Genomic DNA, 22,660 nt, shown 5'->3' with positions numbered 1-22,660 from the left:
TTGTCTGCTAATTTGGGCTGCAATCTGCAAGTGGGTGATCTTAAAATTTAATTAAAATTTTAAGTGAGGTATAGATTACAGTTACCATTTATTGAGGGGAACCACTGTGTGCCACTTTACTGACACATTTTCTTTGATTTTCATAGTAATTGTGCATTTTAAGGATGAGTTAATTGAAGTCCAGAGACGTTTATTAACGTGCCCAGGCCACAGAGCTAATAATTGGCAGAACCACAATTCAAACCCAAATCTTTCTGCTTTTAATGATTTAGCTTTTTCAACTGTTGCCCTGCTGACTCTCTTGCCTTGTTGGAGTATTAAAATGTCTATTTCTGTATGCTATCAAAGAGGCATTCCAACATCAAAGTTCATGACTTACTAAAATTGGAGGAGACCGTCTCTTTATCAAGTGATAATAAAATGCATTACCAAACACCAAACTTAATTTCCCAGAATGAGAATGATTGAAAATGATATCTAATAAGTGCTTGAATGAAGTCACATCAATTTGTTGTGTACAGAAAGTTCTTTGTCCAGTCTATGACAGAATCTGGGGTGGTTCATAGAAAAACAAAATTACGGAGAAGGTGGAAAACAGGACAGGGCACCAGTAATGCACTTTGGGAGCAGAGGATGGAGGTTTCTCTCTTGGCTCTCCTTCTGGGGTGGCCACTCTCAGTCCTGTGACTGTATTGTACCAGGATGCTGTTTAGAAAATGACTTTCCCAGGCCTCTAAATGGAGCATAGTGTTGTGAAAGCCCTAACTCATCTCACAGGAGTTATCAGTCTGTTCCACAGAAAGATTCTTAAAGAAGAAAATGAAGAGATAATGGCAATGATGGCATGGTCATCGAGATGGACATCCATCAAGCATCTGTGTTGGGTTCTGTTTGAATTATTCATTGCTGACACAAACCCTACACATGTAAAAATTTCAGCAAGAATACACAAAAACCATTTCAGAAACTTTTAAATTTTCTGTAAGGTGATGTAAGCACTTATTACAAACTGTAGCTGCTCTCTCTTTCTCAAGGGCCCTCCTCTACCCCTTTGCCTGATTATTTCTTACTTATCTTTTAAAGATGAAGCTCAGGCATCACCTCCTCCAGGAAGCTTTCTCTGATACCTCACGATGGACAAAATCCTTTTTTTGTGGATTTGTATTTGTATTTGTACCATGAGCAATCATCCAGAAGAATGCTTATCCAATCATATTGAAAGAATATGCTTACTTGTTAGTCCTCCCATTAACCTAAAAGCTCCTCAAGGTCACCGATTTTGTTTTATTATCCCTCTGTCCCTAGTACTTGGTATGGTGCAAGTCAGAGTTAACAGTCAGTAAATGTTTTTTGAATTGAACTATAAGGAACAAAGAAAGCTCCATGTCTTTTTGGTATACATGATATGTTCTTGCAAATTGTTTTAAAGCCATCCGAGTGACTTGGGCAGAGAGATATTGAAGAATTAGAAGGCAGTGGAAACACTAGGTCAGGCTTTTAGGGCAAGAGGATCTGGAAGAGAGAGGAATGTGGGTTGTGTCCAATAGGCTGGGAGAAGTTTGGTAGGCAGAGGCCATCTGAGGACTACTTGGGGTCTTGATTTAAGAGGTGAGAATTATGATGGAGGACAATGAGGAAGAGAACATCCTTTGAAATGGTAAAGGATGAAATGAAATTTGCATTTGAGGCCAGATAGGGTAGCAGAAGGAGCATGGACTCAGGTTTGACTCTAAGTCCTGCTGGGTTCTTCTCTGGTGGCTTAACCTCTGAATGTCTTTTTCTTTTTTTTAATCTGTAAAATGAACATACCAGCACCAATTTCATAGAAGAATCTTGATTTAATCTAAAGATTAATAAGATAGTGCTCAGCAGATATTAAGTGTTCCCTAAAGTTCCATAAAGTTCACCTCAGATCCTTCCCAGTGGTTTCTTGTCAACAGTTGAAAGGTGATTAGTTGGGAGGGCTAGTGATGGGAGAATAGAAAGTGTGTAACAGTGGACATGCATCCATTTATTTGTTCTTCCATTAAACATCTTACTGAGGGTGCACAATGTACCAGGCACAGGGAATAAATATGTGTACATCACTGTTTGTCCTCAAGAAGTTTGTAGTCTAGAGGAAGAGCGACATCTAAGAAGGTGACATGGCGGTAGGTAATCTAAAGAGCCCCACACAGGAGGGGACTGATTTATTCTGTTTAGAGAAATCAGAGAGCACTTCACAAGGTTGTCAGCTCTCAAGTGGAGTCCAAAAGGATGAGTAGGAGGTCACACATGGATGAATTGGAGCAGGCATCTGTCAGGGCACGGAGGTTTGTGTCAGGGTAGTTTGGCTGTTGCTGGAGTGGAAGATACAAGAGGGCAATGGCAGGAGATGATGATGGAAAGATGGGCAAGGACCAAAATGCAAAAGGCCTCCCTGTGTGCCATGGAGTTCAGATTTAGTCCTGAGGTCACAGTGGAGCCACTGAATTTAGGGATTGATGAGGAAGTCGTTGAGAGGCAGGGTTAGAACATCTCAATGTGAAGAATGATCTTGTTTATGTTGATTTCTTGGCTCCTGCCATGACTTTTTACTTTTTTCCTTGATTTGCTATTAAATTTGGAAGTGATTAATAAAGCTGTACATTTGAGTTATAATAACATTACTAATTTTTAAAAATTCCGTTTTCATGGTCTTCATATTGTTTTGATGGACTAAAGTGGCCATGCTTATTAAATAAATAATGTGGGATTTGTTCATTTCTTCAACAAGTACTTAAGGAGAGCCTGCTCTGGGCCAGCCTGTGATAGACCCTGAGGACATAGAGAGAGGGAGATGACATTAGATTGATAAATGTATAGGGCATGGGAAAAACATAGTTGTGAGTGGAGGAGGTGAGGAGACTCCTGTCTTAAGGAAGTGATCTCTCTACCTAACTGCTGTGGGATGGGGGAGTCAGGGGGGTCCTTATTCAGCAAATCTGAAATGTTGTTTTTCCATTGCTGACCTTGAGTTTTTTGGAATCTAGTAGATAATAGAGACTCTCTCTCAATCAATCACTCACTCAAAAGGGCAGCATTAAAACTACATCTACCACCACTCATTGGGTGTATCTGAAGTCAGTTGTAGGGAATGATGCCCAGTGTGTATTCCTTTTTCTGGCATTTCCTCAGAAGAATTATGATATTCAGTTTCCAATCTAGAAATCAGAGAATTGGATTTGAGAATAACAGCATCTATTTTTTCCCCTTAGCCCCCCAAAGGACATTTAGCTTTGTTTTTATTTTTCTTATTGAGTTCCTACTCTGTGCTAAGTGCTTAACAGATCTGATCTCTCTTAATTCTTCAGCTGCAGCTCTGTGAGATCAGGCATCATTATTTTTTAAATGGAGGCCCTGAGACCAAGGGAGGTTGTTTCACTTGCCTGAGGCCACGTTCCACCTAAGAGGTAAAGTTGAGGCTGCCTCAGGACAGTCATGCCTGGTGCTCTCTGACCTGGCCTCCGTTTCTGCCTCCCTTTATTTTCTGTGACCTTTTCTGTCTCAATGTTTTCTTTCTCTCCCTCATTCATTTGGTAAATGTCATCTGTTGGGACTGACCACAAACAAACACAGCCGGGTGGGCAGCCCTTAGAAGGGAATATTCAGGTTTGAGTAGATGGGACTAGACAATGCCAAGTCAGGAAAGAGGTCAGTGGCCTCATCTCCAAGAGTAATTTTGAGTAGGATGGATGCTTTTCCCACCAAGCCCTCAAGGGACAAGGGTTAACCTCACCTGTGACTCTGAAAGCCTTGGCTGGTGAGGGGGCTTTATGTCTGGCACTTTTTGTACTTTGTCTCATCAATGCCACCATCTGTTAGACGTCACTGACCCCCTTCTACACATGAAGAAACCAGAGGCTTAGAGAGGTTATGTGACTTGCCCAAGGCCACGAGGTTTTTTCAAGGTAAAACTAATTAAAACATGATAGCTTGACTCTGGTATCCAAAATCTTCATGCCAGAACTCTCTCAGTGCGAATTCCTTAAGACACTAGCAGGGGGAGGGCTAGTTTCTGTGGTCCTGTGGTCAAAGATAGAAGACCCAGCACCCCCTAGCCCCTTCTTGGAGAGTCAGGTTATACATTGCCTATTAAAGACCATCTCTATTGAGACTGTCCTCAGTAAAGAAACCTTTGAACTCTGTTTAACCCAGGATTTCCTAAGCATATTCAACCACAAAAATCTCTTCAAAAGTAAGTCACTAAGCTCACGAGAAATTAATGTGTGGAATACTGAAATCCATCTTGCTGCCTCCCCAGCTGTCTTTTTGTAGACAGACAATGAAGAGGGAGAGGGTAGAAAGGAGAAGACCAAAGAAAGGAAAGAAGGAGACAGTGGAAGAAGGAAAAGGAATAAAGTAAAAGTGTGACCAAGTATTTCCCGATAAAATTCTAAAATAAATTTCCACCTTTCTTTTATTTCTAGGCCCTCTCCCATGCTTTTCAAATTGGCTCACTAACTTTTCCCCAAGTGAATAAGATGAGACAGAAAGATTGATTTCTTCGGGCTGATGACAGTATTAAAAAATGGTTCATGAGGCTGAGAGGCGGCCTGTGCAGGTGAAACCTATGGCCAAGATGCAAGAATTAGGAAGTGGCCCAGTGGGGACCAACTCTGCTTCCCTGAGCTCCCATAGCAAGGGAGTAACAGGGTGGGGACCACAACCCAGGCCCGACTCCCTGCCCGCTCGGCTTTCTCTCACAGCACATTTGCTTTCTCAGAGTCGGTCTTATGTCCACGTATTATTTTCTCTTTCCCTGTTATGCTTAACCCATCAGCATTAACTTCGCCAGAGATATACTTATCAGCGACATAAACCATAAGATCGTAATTTGCCCTGTTTCTTTTATTCTTGCTACAGTTAAAAGACTCTATTGCCTAGGAAGGTCTTTTCCTGCACTTTCCCTTTGCTCCTGGTTCTTTGAATAGAATGTGTTTATAATTTACAGTGAAGGATAATTCATAACCAATATTGATATTTCCCACATATAAGTATACAAGCACCCATAATTGTGTACTCAGGAATGTTTTCAGTATTCTTTCCTAAACCAATGTAATAGTTCTATGATTCATATGGACTTCCTGGGTTGGTGGAGATATCTGTATGAAAAATGTTAGAGTTTATGCAAATATCAGTGTTAATATGTATAGAATTTATATTAGTTGCTGTTAGAGCCTTGCTATCAAAGTGCGGTCCTTGGGGCAGCATCATCGGCGTCACTTGGGAAATTGTTAAAAACATAGAATCTTGGGCTTCTACCCAGACCTACTGAATTCAAATCTGCATTTTAATGAGATTCCCAGGTGTTTTATATGTTCATTAAAGTTTGAGAAGCCCTGCCTTAGAGTACACACAGGGCATTAAGGTCAATCATCATTTTGTTTATGCCCACTTTACCTAGTTTCACATGGCTACATTTAATAGAGTGCAATGGCTCTGCAATTTCCATCCCAGTAACTTCATTGTGGGTTGTCTTATACATGATTGCCCAAGAGAGCTATAAAGAATATCTGAGGCACGCAATTCATCCTCATTAGATAGGTAGGTGGGTAGACAGATAGACAGAGATATAAATATAGGTGTAAATTGCTTCTTAAAAGCTTTATAGGTAGCAGGTATTGAAAACTGTGACGGGTCTGAGATTTTATTCTGCTTGCAAGCCAACAAGCTGGTGTGCCACAGTTTCACAGATGACAGCAGAGGACATGAGACTCATGGGTCAGAGTCCGGGGGCTGTATTACTCTTTCCACAGGAAGCAGCATGAACAGCGTATTTATGTCAGTTCTCTCTGCCCCACGTCTCACGGTGGCGATACAGATGGGCCCTGATGGAACCCTGCACATATTCTGATGGCGTTAGAGAAAAGTACCCCTGAATTTAGGGAATCTGAATCTCTTTAAGTGAGCAGTAAACACAATTTCCCTTTGCTCCAGAGATTATTATCTCTATCTCCTAAGACTGTTCACCATACAAACATCCTTAAAACGATAATCCAGAGCAAATGGCAGTGAGTGACTCTCTTTGTAAGATGTATGGAAATGCAAGGGACCCATGGAGTACCATCTCTCAACAATAGACAGTAGAACATCTTTATTATTAGGTTTTAGGGCCAATAAATATTTTTTTGGAAGCCATGGAAGAAACATTTCCAAATCCCTGGATTGTACTCAGAGTTAGTTCTATCAGAAAGACTCTAGGGGGTAAATAACTTCCGGTCTGGGCATTCAGCTAAGCGCCTTACAGGAGGGGAGAAGTTCTATTAAGAAAACAGAGGGTTCGTGCATTATAAACAGTGGGCTCGCCTGTGGCTCTTTACAGTGTCACTTGCACCATTTAAACGCTGAACCTGTTCTTATCCTCAAGTTTGAGAGATATGACATAATTCAGAGAGCTCTGAAGAGACTCTGAGAGATGTTTACAAGATTGGCAAATAGTAGTAGGGAGAACAGCGACATAAATTTGGGCTAATGGTAACTTTCTGATACAGCAGTTTTCTTGCCTGTAAGCGGATTGTCTTGCAAAGTAGATTTCCTTTTGCTTTGAATGTCTAAGTGGAGGCTAAACCTTCCAGAAAATTGTAGAAGAGATTTCTTCTTTGACTTCTGGAGTTTTTCACTGCTCTCAAAAGAATTTAAGAGTTGGAGAAGAGAAAACTGGAGAAGTTTTACAAAGCAGATGACAATGATATATTGATAAATGTTTAACAGATGAAAGGGGTGGGGTGGGATTGGGGCCACTCTGCAGTGTTTGCTGTTTTCCGTGGTGTGGATATTCCCTGGCTGATTTCAAGCTGTCAGAATGAAGTCAGTGGCTCACAAAATTCCTAAAAAGTTAACAAACCAGTGTGAGCTGGTTCCAACAATCCATTGCAAAACAGTCATAATTAGTAATCTTTTGACAGTGAAGGTAGTCTGACCGTGCAAGTTTGCTTGTAGAAGCTTCTCAAGATCTTTCACAATAATGTATGTTTTGTTTGCCCCTGGAGATTCATAGATGGACTTACCTCAAGGCAGGATGACAGCCTAAATGATTTTTTGAAGTTCACTTCAACTGTATGATTTCATTTTTTTAAAAAAGTCTTCCTTTAAGTGGTGGGTATCACCAGCCTGGCTATTCGCTTCCTTTAAATAAACCAACTGCCAGCTCAGCATATTTCTCTTCTATGGAAAGGCCTGTAGGTGTAGTTTGATTGTCACTGATATTTCTGGAAGATCAAGAGGCTATTCAGGCGTCAACCAGTGATGATTCCTTATAACTGGGTGATCTGTAGAATCATAATGACTCATAAATTCGGGAGCCAGGCACCTGCATCTGTGGTTGGACCGGGAGCATGGTGAATCCTCTGCACTAATGAGGCTTCGTGCCTCTTTAAGAGACTTACCCTGGAATTCCCCTTGGGCTCAGTTTGGCTGGAGAGTTTTGTGAAGTCCCTCTCTGGAGTGCTTTACTGTTGTGTTGACAGAAACATTTTCCCAGAGAGGTTAAGCGTGAGCCCAGACACTGCAGTTCCAATGAAGCTCATGATGTGCAAGTCGCCCTCCCTAGTGAACTGCCCAGCTCACGCTGGTGGACTGGGTTTCATGGGCACCCTTGTGATGTTTCCATCTTCTGGCCTATCTGTGCACATCGTGTGGAGCCTGACATAGTGGACTGACTGCTCTCCACTGCGCCCTCTCTCCCAAGCCATGGAGGGACAAGTAGAAGTAGCCAGCTCTTCGCACTCAGCTCACCCCAGTGAGACGAGCTTTTCCTGGCCTCTGGCTTTACCCAGGCCTGTCTCTTCTTCCCCCAGCATTTACCAGAAGGGAGGACCTTGACTTTAATGCAGACGTGAGTGCCTCCTTCCCTCTCCCTTGGGTGGTATTGATTGGGAGGCTTCAATTATTTATCAGATTTATAAAATGTTCATCTTGCCAAGGTCTCCGGGCACATGGACAAGAGTAAAAATATTAATGAGTAATAATAATAAAAAGGCCTACCAAACATAGATGCACATTCTGAAGGGTCTACATCAAATCCATTGGAAACCTGGTAACATTGATTCAGAGCTTCCCTTACAACTTGATTTTTTTCTAATAATACGATGCACCCATTTCCAAGGGGGCTTGCTTTCCAGCGTAAAGCAAATGCATTAACAAGCAAAGAGGTGGAACGCATAGATTTGCTGTTTAGGCTAAGGCCAAATTGAAATGACAACTCATCTGCCATGTTCGAGAGGTCAATTTCTACCCATCCCCCCCACTCCCATCTTCCCTTTCTTGGGGAAGGCAAAAATAGAAGTACATTTTTAAAAAGAGGGTTTTGCATTATCTGTCTCAGATTTTTGTCTAGACACACTGAGACAAATTATCTTCAGGAGTTTTCTTGCTCTGCAAGAGGGGAAGATTGTCTGAGAAGGGTGTGTGCTATGCCAGCCCATATGTCTGCTGCACATTCTTTTGCCCCTGTCTGGGGAACGGCACAGTAGTGATGGGTTGTGTTGAGCTAGGTGTCCATGACTGACTTGCTCCTCAAATTTTCAGGAATAGGAAGGTGAGGCATTTAGTTAGATAGGAGAAGAGTGTGTAAGTTTGAGGAACTTTTCTCAGTGTGTTGGATCTGAAATCCCAATGCCACAGTGGACTTTTTCTTTGGAGAAGCCTCCTGCTCTATTTCTATCCACTGATGAGAAAAGCGAACAGCAGAGGTACCAAGAAGAAATCAGGACACTTCTGATCATGACCACCAGCGTTAACAACCTACACCACTAGTGGGTCAGAGAAGCATCCTTAGCAGCTAGATTTTGCAAATAGAAAATAAGTCACTATAGTTGGGACTGTACATTATTTTTTTTTCCTTAAAAATCTAGTTATGGTTAATATGTTTGCCCTTAAGGACCCTTTGGGCTGTGGTACATGTCAGAGTTCCAACAGTACAGGAGAAGGGAAAATACTTGAGCTACCCCCTTAAGACAGAAATTGTTGAACTAAGGCCCACAGGTCAATTCTGGCCCATTGTTTGTTTTTGTAAATAAAGTTTCATTGGCACACAGCCCCACCCATTCCTGTAGAAATTGTCAATGGCTGCTTTCATGCTACAGAGTCAGGGTCGAGTAGTTGTGACTAAGACTGTGTAGCCCAAAAAGCCTAAAGTATTTGCTATCTGGTCCTTTACAGAAAAAGTTTGCTGACCCCTGCCTTACAAGAGCAAACAGAATAGCTAATAAAATAACAGCCCACCATTCAGCACTCTACAAATCTTGTAACAGGTTGCTGCTTTGACTTCTTTTAGGCAGGTGCATAAGCAGTGAGATGGGGGCAGAAGGCAGTTCTAGTTGAAAGGAATACCAAGGCCCAACTCTCTGTTGCAACTTTACCTTAAGTGTCTGTGATCCCCACTGTGGATGCTTTTGCTTTATATACAAAATTGGAGACAGCTTAGAAAGAGAATGAGATTTGTTCATAGCTACCATCAGGATCAGGACTGGTGCTAGATTAATAGGCTTTATTGATCAATTGATTTATAGTTAAGAGTTACCATATCAGATGATTATAGGTAGAAATATAAACTATTATACTTGGGGTTTTTTTTTTTTTTCTATCTGTTTTGTAAAGAAAAAAATGAGAAGTTTTCTGCCTTGGATGGGTTATAGTAATTTCAGGATTATGGCTGACATTGTGTGCTATGTTCTTGGGAGGTAAATAAAAAAAAAGGAATGACGTTGATACGGATTCTCTTAGGAATTCAGTATTTGAGTCCGTTTGGACAGTTTGTTATAGCTTTACGCTGATTTTATTTTTTATAAAAGACTATTGGATTCACAGTATAAAATGGTAGATGCGTGATCTTTGTATATGCCATTGTTTTATTTTCTTCCTCTTTTCAGGGCCAGCCCTGTTTCTTCTGTCTTCCAGTGTCCAGACCTACATGTGCAAAGTAACTCTGTAGTCCGGTCAGAAGAAAGATGATATAATGTTTGAGAAGCAGGCATTTTTTTAAAAAAAGGATAATCCTTGCTTTTGTGGAGTCTTTTAATACTTTTAGGATGTGGAAGAATTTTAAGAGAGTACCAGTTATAGCTCCTCAGATTAATCTAAAATTAATGATATCCCCTAAAATTAAGAGCTGGGTGCTCTTGACATATATGTTTTGTTGACACTTGACACTTGTTTGTTGAGTTCATAACATTCTCCAGCATATCTTACCTCTTAGAACATAAGAATAACTTTCCCATACAACATCTTTCCGTATATACAGAGCATCTGATTGAAGAACAACCCACTAAAAGAATTAGCCTTTATGCTTCCTGTTGAAAGTGTCAATATCCAGATTCATATACAAATTATGTGCTTTAGTCATTTCAGTACAACTAGCACTCTTTCTCTTGTACCCTGAATTTAGCCCAACAGTTTAAACATATTTATTTTCAATGAGATGAATGCCCTCTGGTGGCAACATTACCAAATATTTGCACTTGGCTATATTTGGGGGGCCCATGTAGGACTGGTACAAATATATCAAGTATAGTCATGGGACAGTCTAGGGATATAATTGACATAGCTTAGAGTTATTTATTTTTTTAAGCGTATGCCCCATTTAAGTGCAGTAAATAGAAGATAACATCAAGTTGTAGGGGTCTTTTTTGTATTGACTGAAATCAAAAGATTCAACAAGGAGCTAAACTAATCCCTTATTATGATAATTCCTTTAATGCCATTTACTTTAACTTGGGGATCTCTTAGCTGGTAAAGTCATTTATAGCAGGGTCATGTGTAATGATGTTTTAATGGAGGACTTTTAGGTAATAACTTGGAGGGTGTTTTAAAACTAAATAGTTGTATAAGAGAGAATTGCTTAAAGGAGTGTAAGATAACCTGCTAGGAAAAAAAGCCAGTGGGAGGGAGGAGCAGGGTTTGACCCTGAAGTTTCACCAAATGGCAACTTTATGTCATTTGTTTCATTAACTGCTAGACAATTCATTTTCAGTTCAACAGGGAATGCTTACCAAGCCAGGGATGCAGGCCTGCCAAGACTCAAGTTTTTATAGAAAGCTTTATTTTGGAAATTTCTAATCTGAACACACTTGAAATTTAGCTCTCAGAAGACTTTGTAAAATCATTTATAAGAAAGTAGGGAAAAGAGAAAGCAAGAGTTAAGTATGAGGTTGTGGCCCCTCTTTAGGGGACAGAATTGTGAAGAAAGAAGAGGTTGTTTACTTATTCTGCTGAGTGCCACTCTGCCCAATAATACCTAGTTTTAACGTGACCGTAGCTCCAGCAGAAAAGCTGTAGCTTGTTCCGCTTCTCCATTTTTCCCATTTGGATTGGATGGAACCTTTGGATATGAAAAAAAAATCATCAGGGACCATCTTGTGTTGAAAGATGTTGTTCTGCATACTTAATAAGCTGAATCACCCTTTCCCTTTTCAGATATGGCTCATGTCCATTAAGCCGTGGATACGTATGGTAAATACTATTGTACTTTTCATATCACCAAGTGCCACATTTTCTGAGGCAGTGATGTCTCTTTGCCTCAGCATTTGTAAGGGACTGCACTCTGGAGTCTAACAGCCTAGCCTGACGGTGTTTGTTAACTTGCAAGTACTTACAGATATGTTAATGGCTTGGTGAGAATTGACTTCTGTAGAAATTATGTTTCTTAAACCAGTGCTTTTGATCAAGCTTTGATGCTTCATCTTATGTTATCCACTGGCTTGTATCCTGCAGTGGGTGGGAATATGGGATTTGACTTCCCTAGTGTGAAAAGGCAGATCGTATATGAGAGTCCAAGAGAGGCTTGCTGAAGCTTCTTCTGGGGGACCTGCAAGAATTTCTCAGACAAGAAATTCATGGCTTTTGTCATCCTATGGACACCCTCTCACTGCCCTCTACACCCCAATATCAGAGACCAACACAGTATAATGTAATAAGCACTCCTGATGACATTTCCACTCACAGGTATATATTTAGGAAATGTTGAGCAGCCTGTGAAGGGACATTTTGTCTGAACAGGGATTGACTTTCTTTTCTTGACAATAATAGTCTTTACCTTAATGTATTTTGTTGAAATGGTTTTGGACCCTAAACAGTGTTACCCAACTTGATCAATTCCGTTATTTACACAATTTGGCTCTGAATAATTCTCAGCTATTTCTGTGAGTCAGATTCACCCCCAAAGTTTGAGTGTTTACTGTCATCTCTTCTTACTTACCTTTGTTCATTTACAAACATGTGTCTGTATTAAGCATTGGGTCAGATGGTCCCATCTCCAAGGAGCATACACTTTACTGGGAAAGTAGAGAGTCAGTGGATACTTTAAATGTATCAATAATTTGAAAGGTGCTTTGAGAGAAGGTAAGTGCAGGTTGCTGTGGGAGCCCTGAAGAGGAATATCTAAACTGGCCTAGAAATTAGTCCTAAAGATGAACACTGGAGGGGCCTTTGGAGCTGGCAGTATGAGCGTTGGGAGAGGGGCAGAGAGAAGGAGTATGGGAGGATGCTGGGTAGGAGTTTCCTGTCTTAAGACATGAATGTATCAGAAAGCTTGTGGCATTCATACATTTGCAAGGACTTTGGTTTGGCTGAGCAGAGTGGGTGTAGAGAATTGGGCGGAGAGACTGGAGGAAAGTTGGGGAGACTACCTTGGAGGCCTTTGAACCCCATGGATAGGATTTGTCCCAGAGGATTTTGCGTGAGGGAAGCATCTTAATGATGTACATGTGGTAGGAAGATCTTGGGGGCAGTGAGAAGAGTGGGTGGGAGGGCTGGGGATCGGGACTGGAGGTGGGGCTGTCAAGCAGGGTTTACCGAGTTCAAGTGATTCAAACTAATATTAGCGGGTTTTCAGGGTAAGATTTTTAAAATGAGTTCCAAAAATGCTGTGGCAAGGCAGCATGGTTGAAGGAAGCAGCGTGGCCTGATGGAAAGGCATGGGCAGAGTATGGCAGATCTGGGTTCACATTCCTGTGCGGCCGTTACTAGCTGTGTGGCTTTGGGTGGTCTTCTCATCTCTCTTAGCTGGCTTCTTCCTCTTCCCGACAATCAGGGTGGTGCTTCTTCTTCAGAGTGTGTTGTGAGATGACACAAGTTTGTATCTGTTTGATACAAACAAATGTGCAGAGTTTGATAGCTGCTCTTGAAGGTGTGTGAGTGTGTGTGTTGGGGCATGCGCAGGAAGAGAGAAGGAGAGGGCCTTCATCCAGATATGTATTTTCTGGGTGCTGATTCAACACTGTTTGTTTCCAAACAGTGTCACACACTGAACCAATCCTCCTTTAGTGGTTGCCATGTGCAAGGTCCCAGGCCAGGACTCTGTTCCTCTGAGTGACATCTCCTGAGGGGTGGGGGCAGAGAGTGTTTGATAATTAATGTTCGTCAACTAATTGTTCGTCAACAAGTGTCCAATGTCCAGTATGAATCAAAATACTAGAACACCACTCATCTGAGTTATTACCATTTTAATTCAGATCAGTTGGGAAAAATAAACCTTTGGGGGTTTTATTCATATCTTATTATTTTTTCCTTCTCACATTTTAGTTACCTTGGGAACTGAACACTTATAAAATGTTTTAGGTGAACCCAGTAAGAATCCATTTTCTCTAGGAGGTTGGATAAATGGAGAGAGGAACCAGAGAGTCATAAATCCTATTTAATGCGAGTTCATGCATTTCATGAGAGAAGGCCCCTTCTTTATCCTCTCATTGTATTTCGCCTGAGATCTATAAACAGATGGTGTTAGCAGCGATTTAAAAATGCAAATAGCATCACAGAAGTTTTAGAAAGGAATATCCCCACTTCTTTTCCCCCATTTAAACAACAGGAATGGTAAACCCCAACCAAAACCATGCTCCACAGGTCAAAACCAGTCATTTCCTGGAATTGGTTGGCTGCCCTAGTCCAGCTGTCTTTACCATCCACACTGGTTAAAAAACAGGAACTGTTCTGAATCTAACGAGTGTATTTACTGACTCATTGAATGTTTGTGAAGGGCCTGCTATGTGTATACATGGAGAACGGAGTGTGATGATGGGCTAAATAAGCAGTAGCCCTTGCAGTCAAGTGGCTTCTATATGACTCAAAGCCAAGCTAACTAATTTTTAAGAAGAGGGACAGAGGTATTGCCTTGGACCTTCAGAGAGAAAGATTACTTCTTGCTCATGCTAGCAAAATGCTTTCATAGAAAAATTGGCTTCTAACTGGGCCTCCAAAATACTGGCCTAAAGAACCTTTGAGTTTGAGAAATCCCTAATTACACAGTGTTAATGGCATATGCTTTTTAATTGTGTACTGTGCCTTATTTTTTCCTATGAGATTTTTCTTAGTTCTTTGGTAACTTAAATTACATGAGAAAAATGTCCTTGGAAGGCATCCATTGTTGGACTAACTGTTCTTAGAACATCAATTTGGAGAGTCAGGGAAAGCTCATCATTGCAGACAAAGGATGAACTGAAGTTACTTTCATTCCCAGCCAAGTCGGTGACTTACACCACAAGCACCATGCCATTGGAGTCACTCACCTGGCAGTGTGCACCAGAATTTAGTGTGACTTTGGTCTGAAAGGAACTGAGAAATCTCTTAGAAACATGACCTGAGAATTCCAAAAGTCATGCATGCTTCTGTACAAAATGAGGGAAACCAGAGCGTGTTGAGTCTCAGTGTGAACCCTTAGTCTTTACATTGTTTACTGCCAACCCCAGTCCTCTAAGGGTCTCACATTCCCATAGTGCCCTGGGAATGATCAAGATGGTGAAATTTATGTCTTCCTTAAAATAATCACCATCACAAATAGTTATCAATTTTTGAGCATTTGCTTTGTTCCAGACACGACTCCATACTTTACATGTGTTATCTCATTTGATACCGTCAACAACCTCATGAATTAGATGCGGAAGATACAGGTAAGGAAACTGAGATACAGGAGACGAAGTAACTTGCCTGATGAGTGGTGATACTGGGATCCAGATCTGGGCAGATATCAGTTACAAATTGTCCGTAATGTTCAGTATTAGTATTAATTCTTTTAGTTATTCTTTTCTGTTTTTTCCCACCTTTTGGTTTTTTGATCCATCTGTCTCTAATTCTGGTTCCTTTTTCTGTTTTTCTCCAAAATAGGATGTGTTGTTTTCTTTATCTTTATAGGCTAACCTTTTAATCATTTTAGCCAAATAATATCTAACCAGAAAAATGTAAACTTTATGAAAAGAAAGGTGCTACCTTAAAACTAAAAAAAGGGACAATGGGAGAGAAGGTTATTTTTAAGAAAGATGTTATGTTGCATATGTTTGAATTACAGGTTTCCAGGTCCCAGAGATCATCACACATCTATGATTGCAAATGCCTTGTCTGCTCTAAGGAGCTGTGGATTTGCTGGGGGTGGGGGTAGGGATTCTCTAACAGGGAATCATGGGCTTCTTGAAAAACATGTTTAAAATCCACTCTCAATTTTAATCCCTTTTTTTGAAACGTCATTGTTCCTGAACCAAGGGAGAAGCAATTCTATTTCCACACTAGTCAGATTTCCGGAAGCTTGAAATGATGCTACCGAAAACAATGCATATTCAAAATGACCAGGTGCAAAATGATCTCATGTATAATGACAGAGACAACTGAAAGGGGCCAACTCAGGAGTCTCAGGACCCCAGGGACATGGTTCCTAGACTGAGCTAGGCACTGGCTCCTTACCCATCTGTGAAATTAGGGTGATGTGAACAGATCTCTCAGGTATTTGGGGTGTGGGGCATGGTGAAATGTGGCTGCCTAAACAGTAATGACTGTATGGACGGGACTTAATGAACTCTGTATGTTCTTTCCTCACCTCATCTTTTCAAATGTGAAAAGTTAGGCAAAACACTGGGCTTTCAATTCCAATGTCCACCCCTTCTTAGCCGTGTGACCTCTGGGGAATTTCTTAAGCTCTCAAAAACCTCTGTTTTCTTCATTGCAAAACATGGTGATGATTATTACCCTACTTTACAGAGTTGCTGTCAGGACTGAATAGGAGAATTTCTATAAAAGCCTTTTATGGTGGGTGGGATAGTGTGCAGAGAGGTGGTTGGTCTAGCTCATGAGACAGTTTCTTGGGTTTGAAGTTGAGCTCCAGCACTGACTAACTTTGTGAGTTTGGCCATGTTACTCAACCTTTCTGTGCCTCAATTTTCTCACCTCTAAAAGGCAATAATGATAATACTACATATAGGGCTGTTATGAAGATTGAATGAATTGATACATGTGAAGCACTTTGAAGAAAGTTTGGCATATGGTTAATGTCACTTATTAGCTATATTACTGTACATAGTAAGTGTAAAAACATTCAGTAAGTTTATCATTATTATTAATTTTAATTATTAGAACCACAATTGTAATATTTTATTATAATATATATAATTTCCTAATATAATATTACCTTTAGGAATTAAAATATTTTATAGAGACCAGGAGTAGTATACTTGATAAGAAAATGAAAGTGAAATTTAAAAAAAATGGGAAAATGGGAGGAAAATAAAAATGAACAAGAATGTACATTTGGCTGATACTGATCAGATTTATTGAGTCCATCTGCCATTTTTCAGACATTTGGTTGAGTGTCTGTCCGTTCTGTATGCTGGGCTATAGAGAGGAGAAGTTCACCCTGGAGAAGTATTTGCTGAAGAGCCAGCCAGAGAGAGCAATGTGATACACTCTGTCATCCGTGTCTGTTCTGGGGGCTTGGATGGGGGCTCTTCTGCCCCAGCCTCAGAGACCCAGGGCTGGTTTTATGTAGAAGAGGGCACTTGAGCTTGGCTGTTGAAGGTAAGAGTCCCCCAGGCAGGGAATTAGCAAAGGGAAATCTGTGCAGAGGTTTGAACTTGAGGGATGAGGACAGGGTGGGGTGCTCTGGGGGAATGGTGTCATGTGTGCCTGAGACAGATGCATGAGGACAGAAAAGTGTCAAGTACTATCCAGGTAGACTGACCAAGGGCAGCTGACAGAGCAGGAGAGGGTGCTTGGGTGGCCTGGGATGGACTTGTACCTATAGGGAGCCTGGATATGACTTAGGTAGGAGAGGGGCTTCATCAGCCTTGGGAGCTACCATGAGTTGAGGGTAGGGCTCAGATCCTTCCAGAACAGGTGTCTGTTTCTCAGCAGGGAGAAATAGACCAGAGAACACAGACTGGAGACCTGGATTGGGAAAGCATAGCTGTAGGAGAGCTGCCAGAGAATGAGGAACAAGGAGCCTTGGGGACCACAAAACTGTGAAGGGAGAGGGGAAGAAATGGCCAGATGGAGGCTAGAGAGGCCTGAAAATGGTGTTAGGGGAATCAAGGGAGTAGAGACATTTAGAAGTAGGCTGTGCTCACCAACACCGAAGGCCTCAGCTTGGTCAACTGGAAGAGGCTGGAGGAAAGGCCATTGAGAAATTATTGCCAAGGCCTTTGTGGTGGCTGTGAGGGGATGGCCAGGAGCGGCAGGGCCCAGAGGCCCAGCTCCAAGCGAGTTGAAGAACGTTTCGGTTCTGACGTGGCCAGAGCTGAGGTGTCTGCCTCTCCTTTGTGACGTGAAGGGGAGAGAAGAAGCAAGGAGGCTCTAGGGGACCTGCCCGAGAGAAGCTGCTTTCTGTCCTCAGGTGTGGCCTGAAGAAGTGACCACTAGGTGAATGAGCTTCAAACGAGCAGATTGTGAAATTGCTGAGCTATTGGGGAACAGCCAGAGGTCCCGATGAGGTGAACTGAATTAATTGTATCCATGCCAGATCTTGATAGCCCAGAGCTGACACTCAGGGTTTGGTCTAGGGATGGCAAAGAAAGACAAGTTTGCATCATAGAACCTCTGGGTGTTTGACCTGGAAATGGGGGTCCGAGGCCGCTAGTTCAGCTTTCTTGGGGAAACTGAGGCCCTCAGTGACCCTTGGACTTGCCAAGGTCAGCCTGGATTTAGTGGCAGTCTTAAATCCAGGAGGGCTTTCTTGAACCTGCAGACACTCCACTCCACACACACCCACAAAGCCTCTGTCTTCTCTCTTCACCCCCTGCCTTGTGCCCTTTCTTGCCCTCTGGCCACAGAGATTATCAGTCAAGCTCATCTTAACCCTAAATTTTCTTACCCCTTTTCTATCTTCCTACCCATAACAGCTCTTGCTACTCTCTTCCCAGGGTCTTGATAGGTGGTTGGTTAACAAAATAGCTTGTATATTAGGGATACATAATAAATAGCTTGTGTAGTAGGGTGGCAATGGATGTAGTGGATGTGACATTCTATTTCTTCCAGGTAATACAGTTGCATTGCATTTTAAATATGGGTTTCTCCCCAGTGCATACACATACTCTCAGTCTGTAATCTAAATGGTCTATATGCCGATCTCAATATTCTATCAGAGAAAACTCTTAGCTAGGAAAATGAAGTCAAGCAAACTTTTGCTTAAAAATTATTCTCTTCTTTGCTGTTACCTTCTTAATAAATTTCTAAGGGAGGCTTAACCATTGGTCCCACAAAAGGAGCAAAAAATAATACATCCTTCTAAGGCAGTTGATTGTGGATCAATTTTTCCTTGGCTATTTTAAGTAGTGGTGAAAGAAAATTGAACTTTCTTCTCGAACATGTTGACAAGAGAAATTTTACTGTTTCTCACCAAGATGTAAGGATGAAGATTCCTGGCTTGGGTGAGGGACAAGGGAGTTGAATAGAAGAACAGAAAAGGAATCCATTAATGATTTAGAAGACTGTTTCATTTCCCTACCTTGTAACAGAGAAACAGGGCTTGATCAATATTCTCAAGGTCACTCAAGGTTGGTATTTGCTATGTCAGCTAGTCTTTTTTAGAGTTTTGAAAACCATCCCATGCATCCATCCTGAAAGTTTGGGGTGGATATGGTGCAGGGAGATGGGGTTTTGAGTGTGGAGCCCATGGGGGTGTTGGAGGCAGTGTGGGTATGTGTGGTGGACATATGAAGGGGAATCTACAGTACAGTTTCAGGGGGTTGAAAGACTAATTTAGTTCAAGATAGAAACTAGGGAATTGAGAGAGAAACCCCTCTTATGATTGCCGATCTGCACTGATGAGGCAATTACTATTACTAAAATGAACTCTGGCTGTAATGTGGTTTTATTCATCGAGGTGTCTCCTCTTCAGTTATTTCTGTGTCATATGTTCATTGGTTCTTTCCTTTCAAATGTAACATTGCCCCCTAGGGATTTGCCTAGTAGAGTCATATATTATGTTTATTTACTTTAGTATTTATTGGCTTAGTTGAGCTTTTTAGAACAAAGGCTCTGTGACTGACTACTGTTAGAGAAATGTGAGCACCTTACCTCTTCTGCTGAATGGAGCAAGTGTGATGCTCTCTTGGTACTTACGAAGGGGACGTTGATGGTTGCACAACCCAACATCAAAATGGTGACCGGGAGATGAAAGGGGGCCTGGCCTATGACCCCTCTCCCTCCAGGAGATGTGTTCCCTTTGGTCATCTCATTATTTGAGGACTCTGACCAGAATATCTAGATTAATACTTAGAGTTAACTGCTTTTGCCCTAATATTTACTTATAGTTGCTTATGTCTCCATCAGCCAGAAACCAAACAAACAAAAAGAGCCAAATAACTGACCATTCTCTCTGCAACATTCCAAAGCAATCCTTGGTTCCATGCAGACTCAAAGGTGGGCAGAACCAACAGTGATAACAGTTATTTTTAAAAGTTTCTCTCCAGAGAGTTTTTCTGACTGTGGACACCTCAGGGGTAGACACCCTGAAAAGTTCTGGCGAACACATGTGGTTTCCAGTCAAAATACTATGCAAATATTTTCAAATGTTTTCTTGACTGTGGTATTTCCTCTCTATTCATTACCCAAAGAATGATGTTTTGTCATTTATTTAGAAAAAAAGTAAGTGGAGAAATTCCTCTTTCTGATTGGATTTTACAGTCTTATGAGGCAACACCCCAGAGATTAGAATCTCATATTTTAGGGAAAAAGGTTTTTTATAGTTATCTCTGGGTTTGAAAGATGTTGTCTAAAAAAGCAACTCGAGCTTGAAAAATGCCTGGACTCTTTCAACGTATGTAGCCACTGGGAACATGGTAAAACAACAAGAAATGGTTTAGTTTCAGATGGGAAGTTATTTCTTTTAAGCCTGTCAATGAGCAGACAGGCATTTGAGGGGAAGTATCTTTACCCTAAGATTCCGCATCCTGGGAAGAGAAAGTTATTTTTAATCCCAGTTCCCATCATGGAATATGCAAGAGAAAACCTGATTGTTCTTTCATCGAATGCTGCTGAATTATCCTCCTAGTTTTAATCAACCACAGCAGCAATTCCACTGTGGAATATTATGAGCAGAGTTAATTATAACTGTTTAATGAGGCAGATCCCAATTTTCAGTAGATCATAACCCTTCATACATTAAAGGAGAGAGATAGTTCACATTTTTATTCAACTGACATTTGGTTAATATACTTCAAACAAGTTTTGGATATACCAAGCTGATTATGAAATGGACTTTGTCCGTTCATAAAATGCTGTTAGTAAAATAAAAAAAATACTCATGTTGTTCTTGTCATTTACCAGCTCCCTGATGTCAGTTTCCGTATATCAAGAGAATCCTCCATAAGAAATATCATTGTATTTCTGTAAAGGTCACTAAGTTAGCAAAAAAGGACTGGCCTTTACCATCAGTCACATTCAGATTAAAATCCCTTCTTGGCTACCTGCTATCGTTCTGGAACAATAATAGCAATACTACCCTTTGCTGAGACATCATCAGTTTGAGCCATATGAAATTATCACTTTCCTAGGCTAAGACAGTGGTTAAATAGAGGCCTTTTCTTCTGGTTCAGACAAATGCATGTGCTAAGGCATCCATCTAGGAGCTTATAGATATCATCTCATCTGGTTCTTTCAACACAGTCTTAAGGAAGATGTAATTATCGCCATTTACAAATGAGAACACCTAGCCTTGCCCAAGGTTAAGAAAGTTGCTCAACGTCACACATTAGTAAGGTGTAGATTTAAACTCTGAGCTATCTTTTGCCCTCAGTGTTTCATAGCCTCCCTGTAGAATAGACATTATATAAGTCCCCTAAGCCTCGATTTCCTCTTCTGTAAACAGGGAGAGCAGAGCTGTCATGAGGATTTGAGATGACACGTGGGAAGTGGTTCCCACGGTGTCCATTATGTAGCGATGCTTAATGAAGTGCAGCTGTCATCACCGTCAGCACCACCATCAGGGTCTAACATGCCACTCACTCAAGGGTGTGTACAGAACACACACAATGAGACAGTAAAGGAAGGCAACTGTGTGTGTGTGTGTGTGTGTGTGTGTGTGCATGTGTGTGTGCATGTGTGTGAGATTACTGAGGTCTCTTCTCTATTTTCAGTAACTCCTTGCACACAGTGTAGTGGTTTGAGCCTAACACTGGCACATGAATTTCACCCACTTTGCTATTTTCAAAACAAAAGAGAAATTTGGGTTGAAAATGCCCTATCGAGAACAGAAGTGTCTGTGACAAATTGGCTTAATTGAAAACAACTAAAAAAAACAAAAAAATCTCCTGGTTTAGGGCGGGTGGGGGGGATCAAATTAGCCATGGAGAATCTAAGTGGAGGGTTTTATTGATTGCCTTAGGCATGACCTAAATTGCAGAGCGTGAGTCATAATGAAAGTACTACTATTTCTGCGCTACTAATTGAGAGGCAGCATTTTTCATACGGTGAAGTTGGGGATGGTGAGTGCGGCCAGGAATCTTCTCCCAGCTGTGTCCCACTGGCGCCGTACTGCTTCAGGACCATTTGCCTGCCCTGAGGCATTCGTTTCTCCAGTCACAAACACAGATGATAATTTTATGAAACAAGATTTTGAATTTTTCCAGAAGACACTTGGGGTACAGCGTATAGGTAAGCTTATATTACACAGGTTGAGATATTTTAACGTGAAAGAATTTCCATGCTCTTCTATTTCAGATGGAGGGAGGGCAACTAACTCTCCTACTGTGTGGATTACAGAAATGACTACAGAACACTTGTGGGCCAAATCTGTTTCTGTGAATAAAGTTTTACTGGCGTATGGCCACGTCCGTGTGTCATTGTCAATGGCTACTTTTGCGCTAAAACAGCAGAGTGGAGTGGTTGCCTCAGAGGGAGACCATGTAGACAGTGCAGCTGGGAATCTTTGCTACCTGGCCCTTTTCAGAAAATCCATGCCAGGCCCTGATGTGGAACATGGAGGGGGTGGTTTCAGATAACCCATTCGACTCCACACAAGCTCAAGCTGCCTTCTTTTCATGTCCAGAGATGCAAGTTTGGCAAGGAGGGAGGCTTGGTGGTCTCAGGTGTTGATGTTTGCATCTGTCTGGGGCTACATCCAGGAATATTTTAACCCTCACCTTCAGCATTTGACGGTATTACCAGGAGACATTGTATCTATGAAAACACCCAACTACAAGAAAGATGATTTGGGAGAAATTGACTAGTAATGAGAATGACGCATCACCTCAAAATGGGGGCTTCCGTGTCCATTGCCATTGGTACATTTATTTACAGGACAAGGGCAAAGGCTCTTGAGGACTCTTTACTTTCCTGTTTGGGAGAGAGAGTTAACAGGTTAAAAAGGCAATTCAGTGGGCTAACAAAATGGCACAGTGAAAACGAAAACCAAACCGAAACAGTACAATGCAGTGTGCTTTGAGGTTGG

At 41.4% G+C, this 22,660-nt stretch overlaps 1 protein-coding gene across 11 annotated transcripts in view; it reads left to right on the top strand.

Moving 5' to 3' along the window:
• The window catches only part of NTRK2 (neurotrophic receptor tyrosine kinase 2), a 372,551-nt gene that overhangs the window by 104,158 nt on the left and 245,733 nt on the right, over positions 1–22,660 (top strand). Inside the window, exon 13 of one of the 11 annotated variants that reach the window (XM_057547999.1) lies at positions 14,824–14,900. The exons of 8 other annotated variants lie outside the window; for them this stretch is intronic. In XM_057547999.1, coding sequence (XP_057403982.1) covers positions 14,824–14,885 — 62 coding nt within the window. In that variant the 3' untranslated portion in view covers positions 14,886–14,900. Of the gene's footprint in view, positions 1–3,332; positions 3,362–9,890; positions 9,982–14,823; positions 14,901–22,660 lie in introns of those variants that run through there. 2 more of the 11 variants (XM_057548000.1, XM_057548001.1) reach the window with 2 other exon arrangements.

Source organism: Balaenoptera acutorostrata, chromosome 6 (genome assembly GCF_949987535.1).
Source record: "Balaenoptera acutorostrata chromosome 6, mBalAcu1.1, whole genome shotgun sequence".
NCBI lineage: Eukaryota > Metazoa > Chordata > Mammalia > Artiodactyla > Balaenopteridae > Balaenoptera > Balaenoptera acutorostrata.
This window is presented reverse-complemented; position numbering and strand designations above follow the sequence as displayed.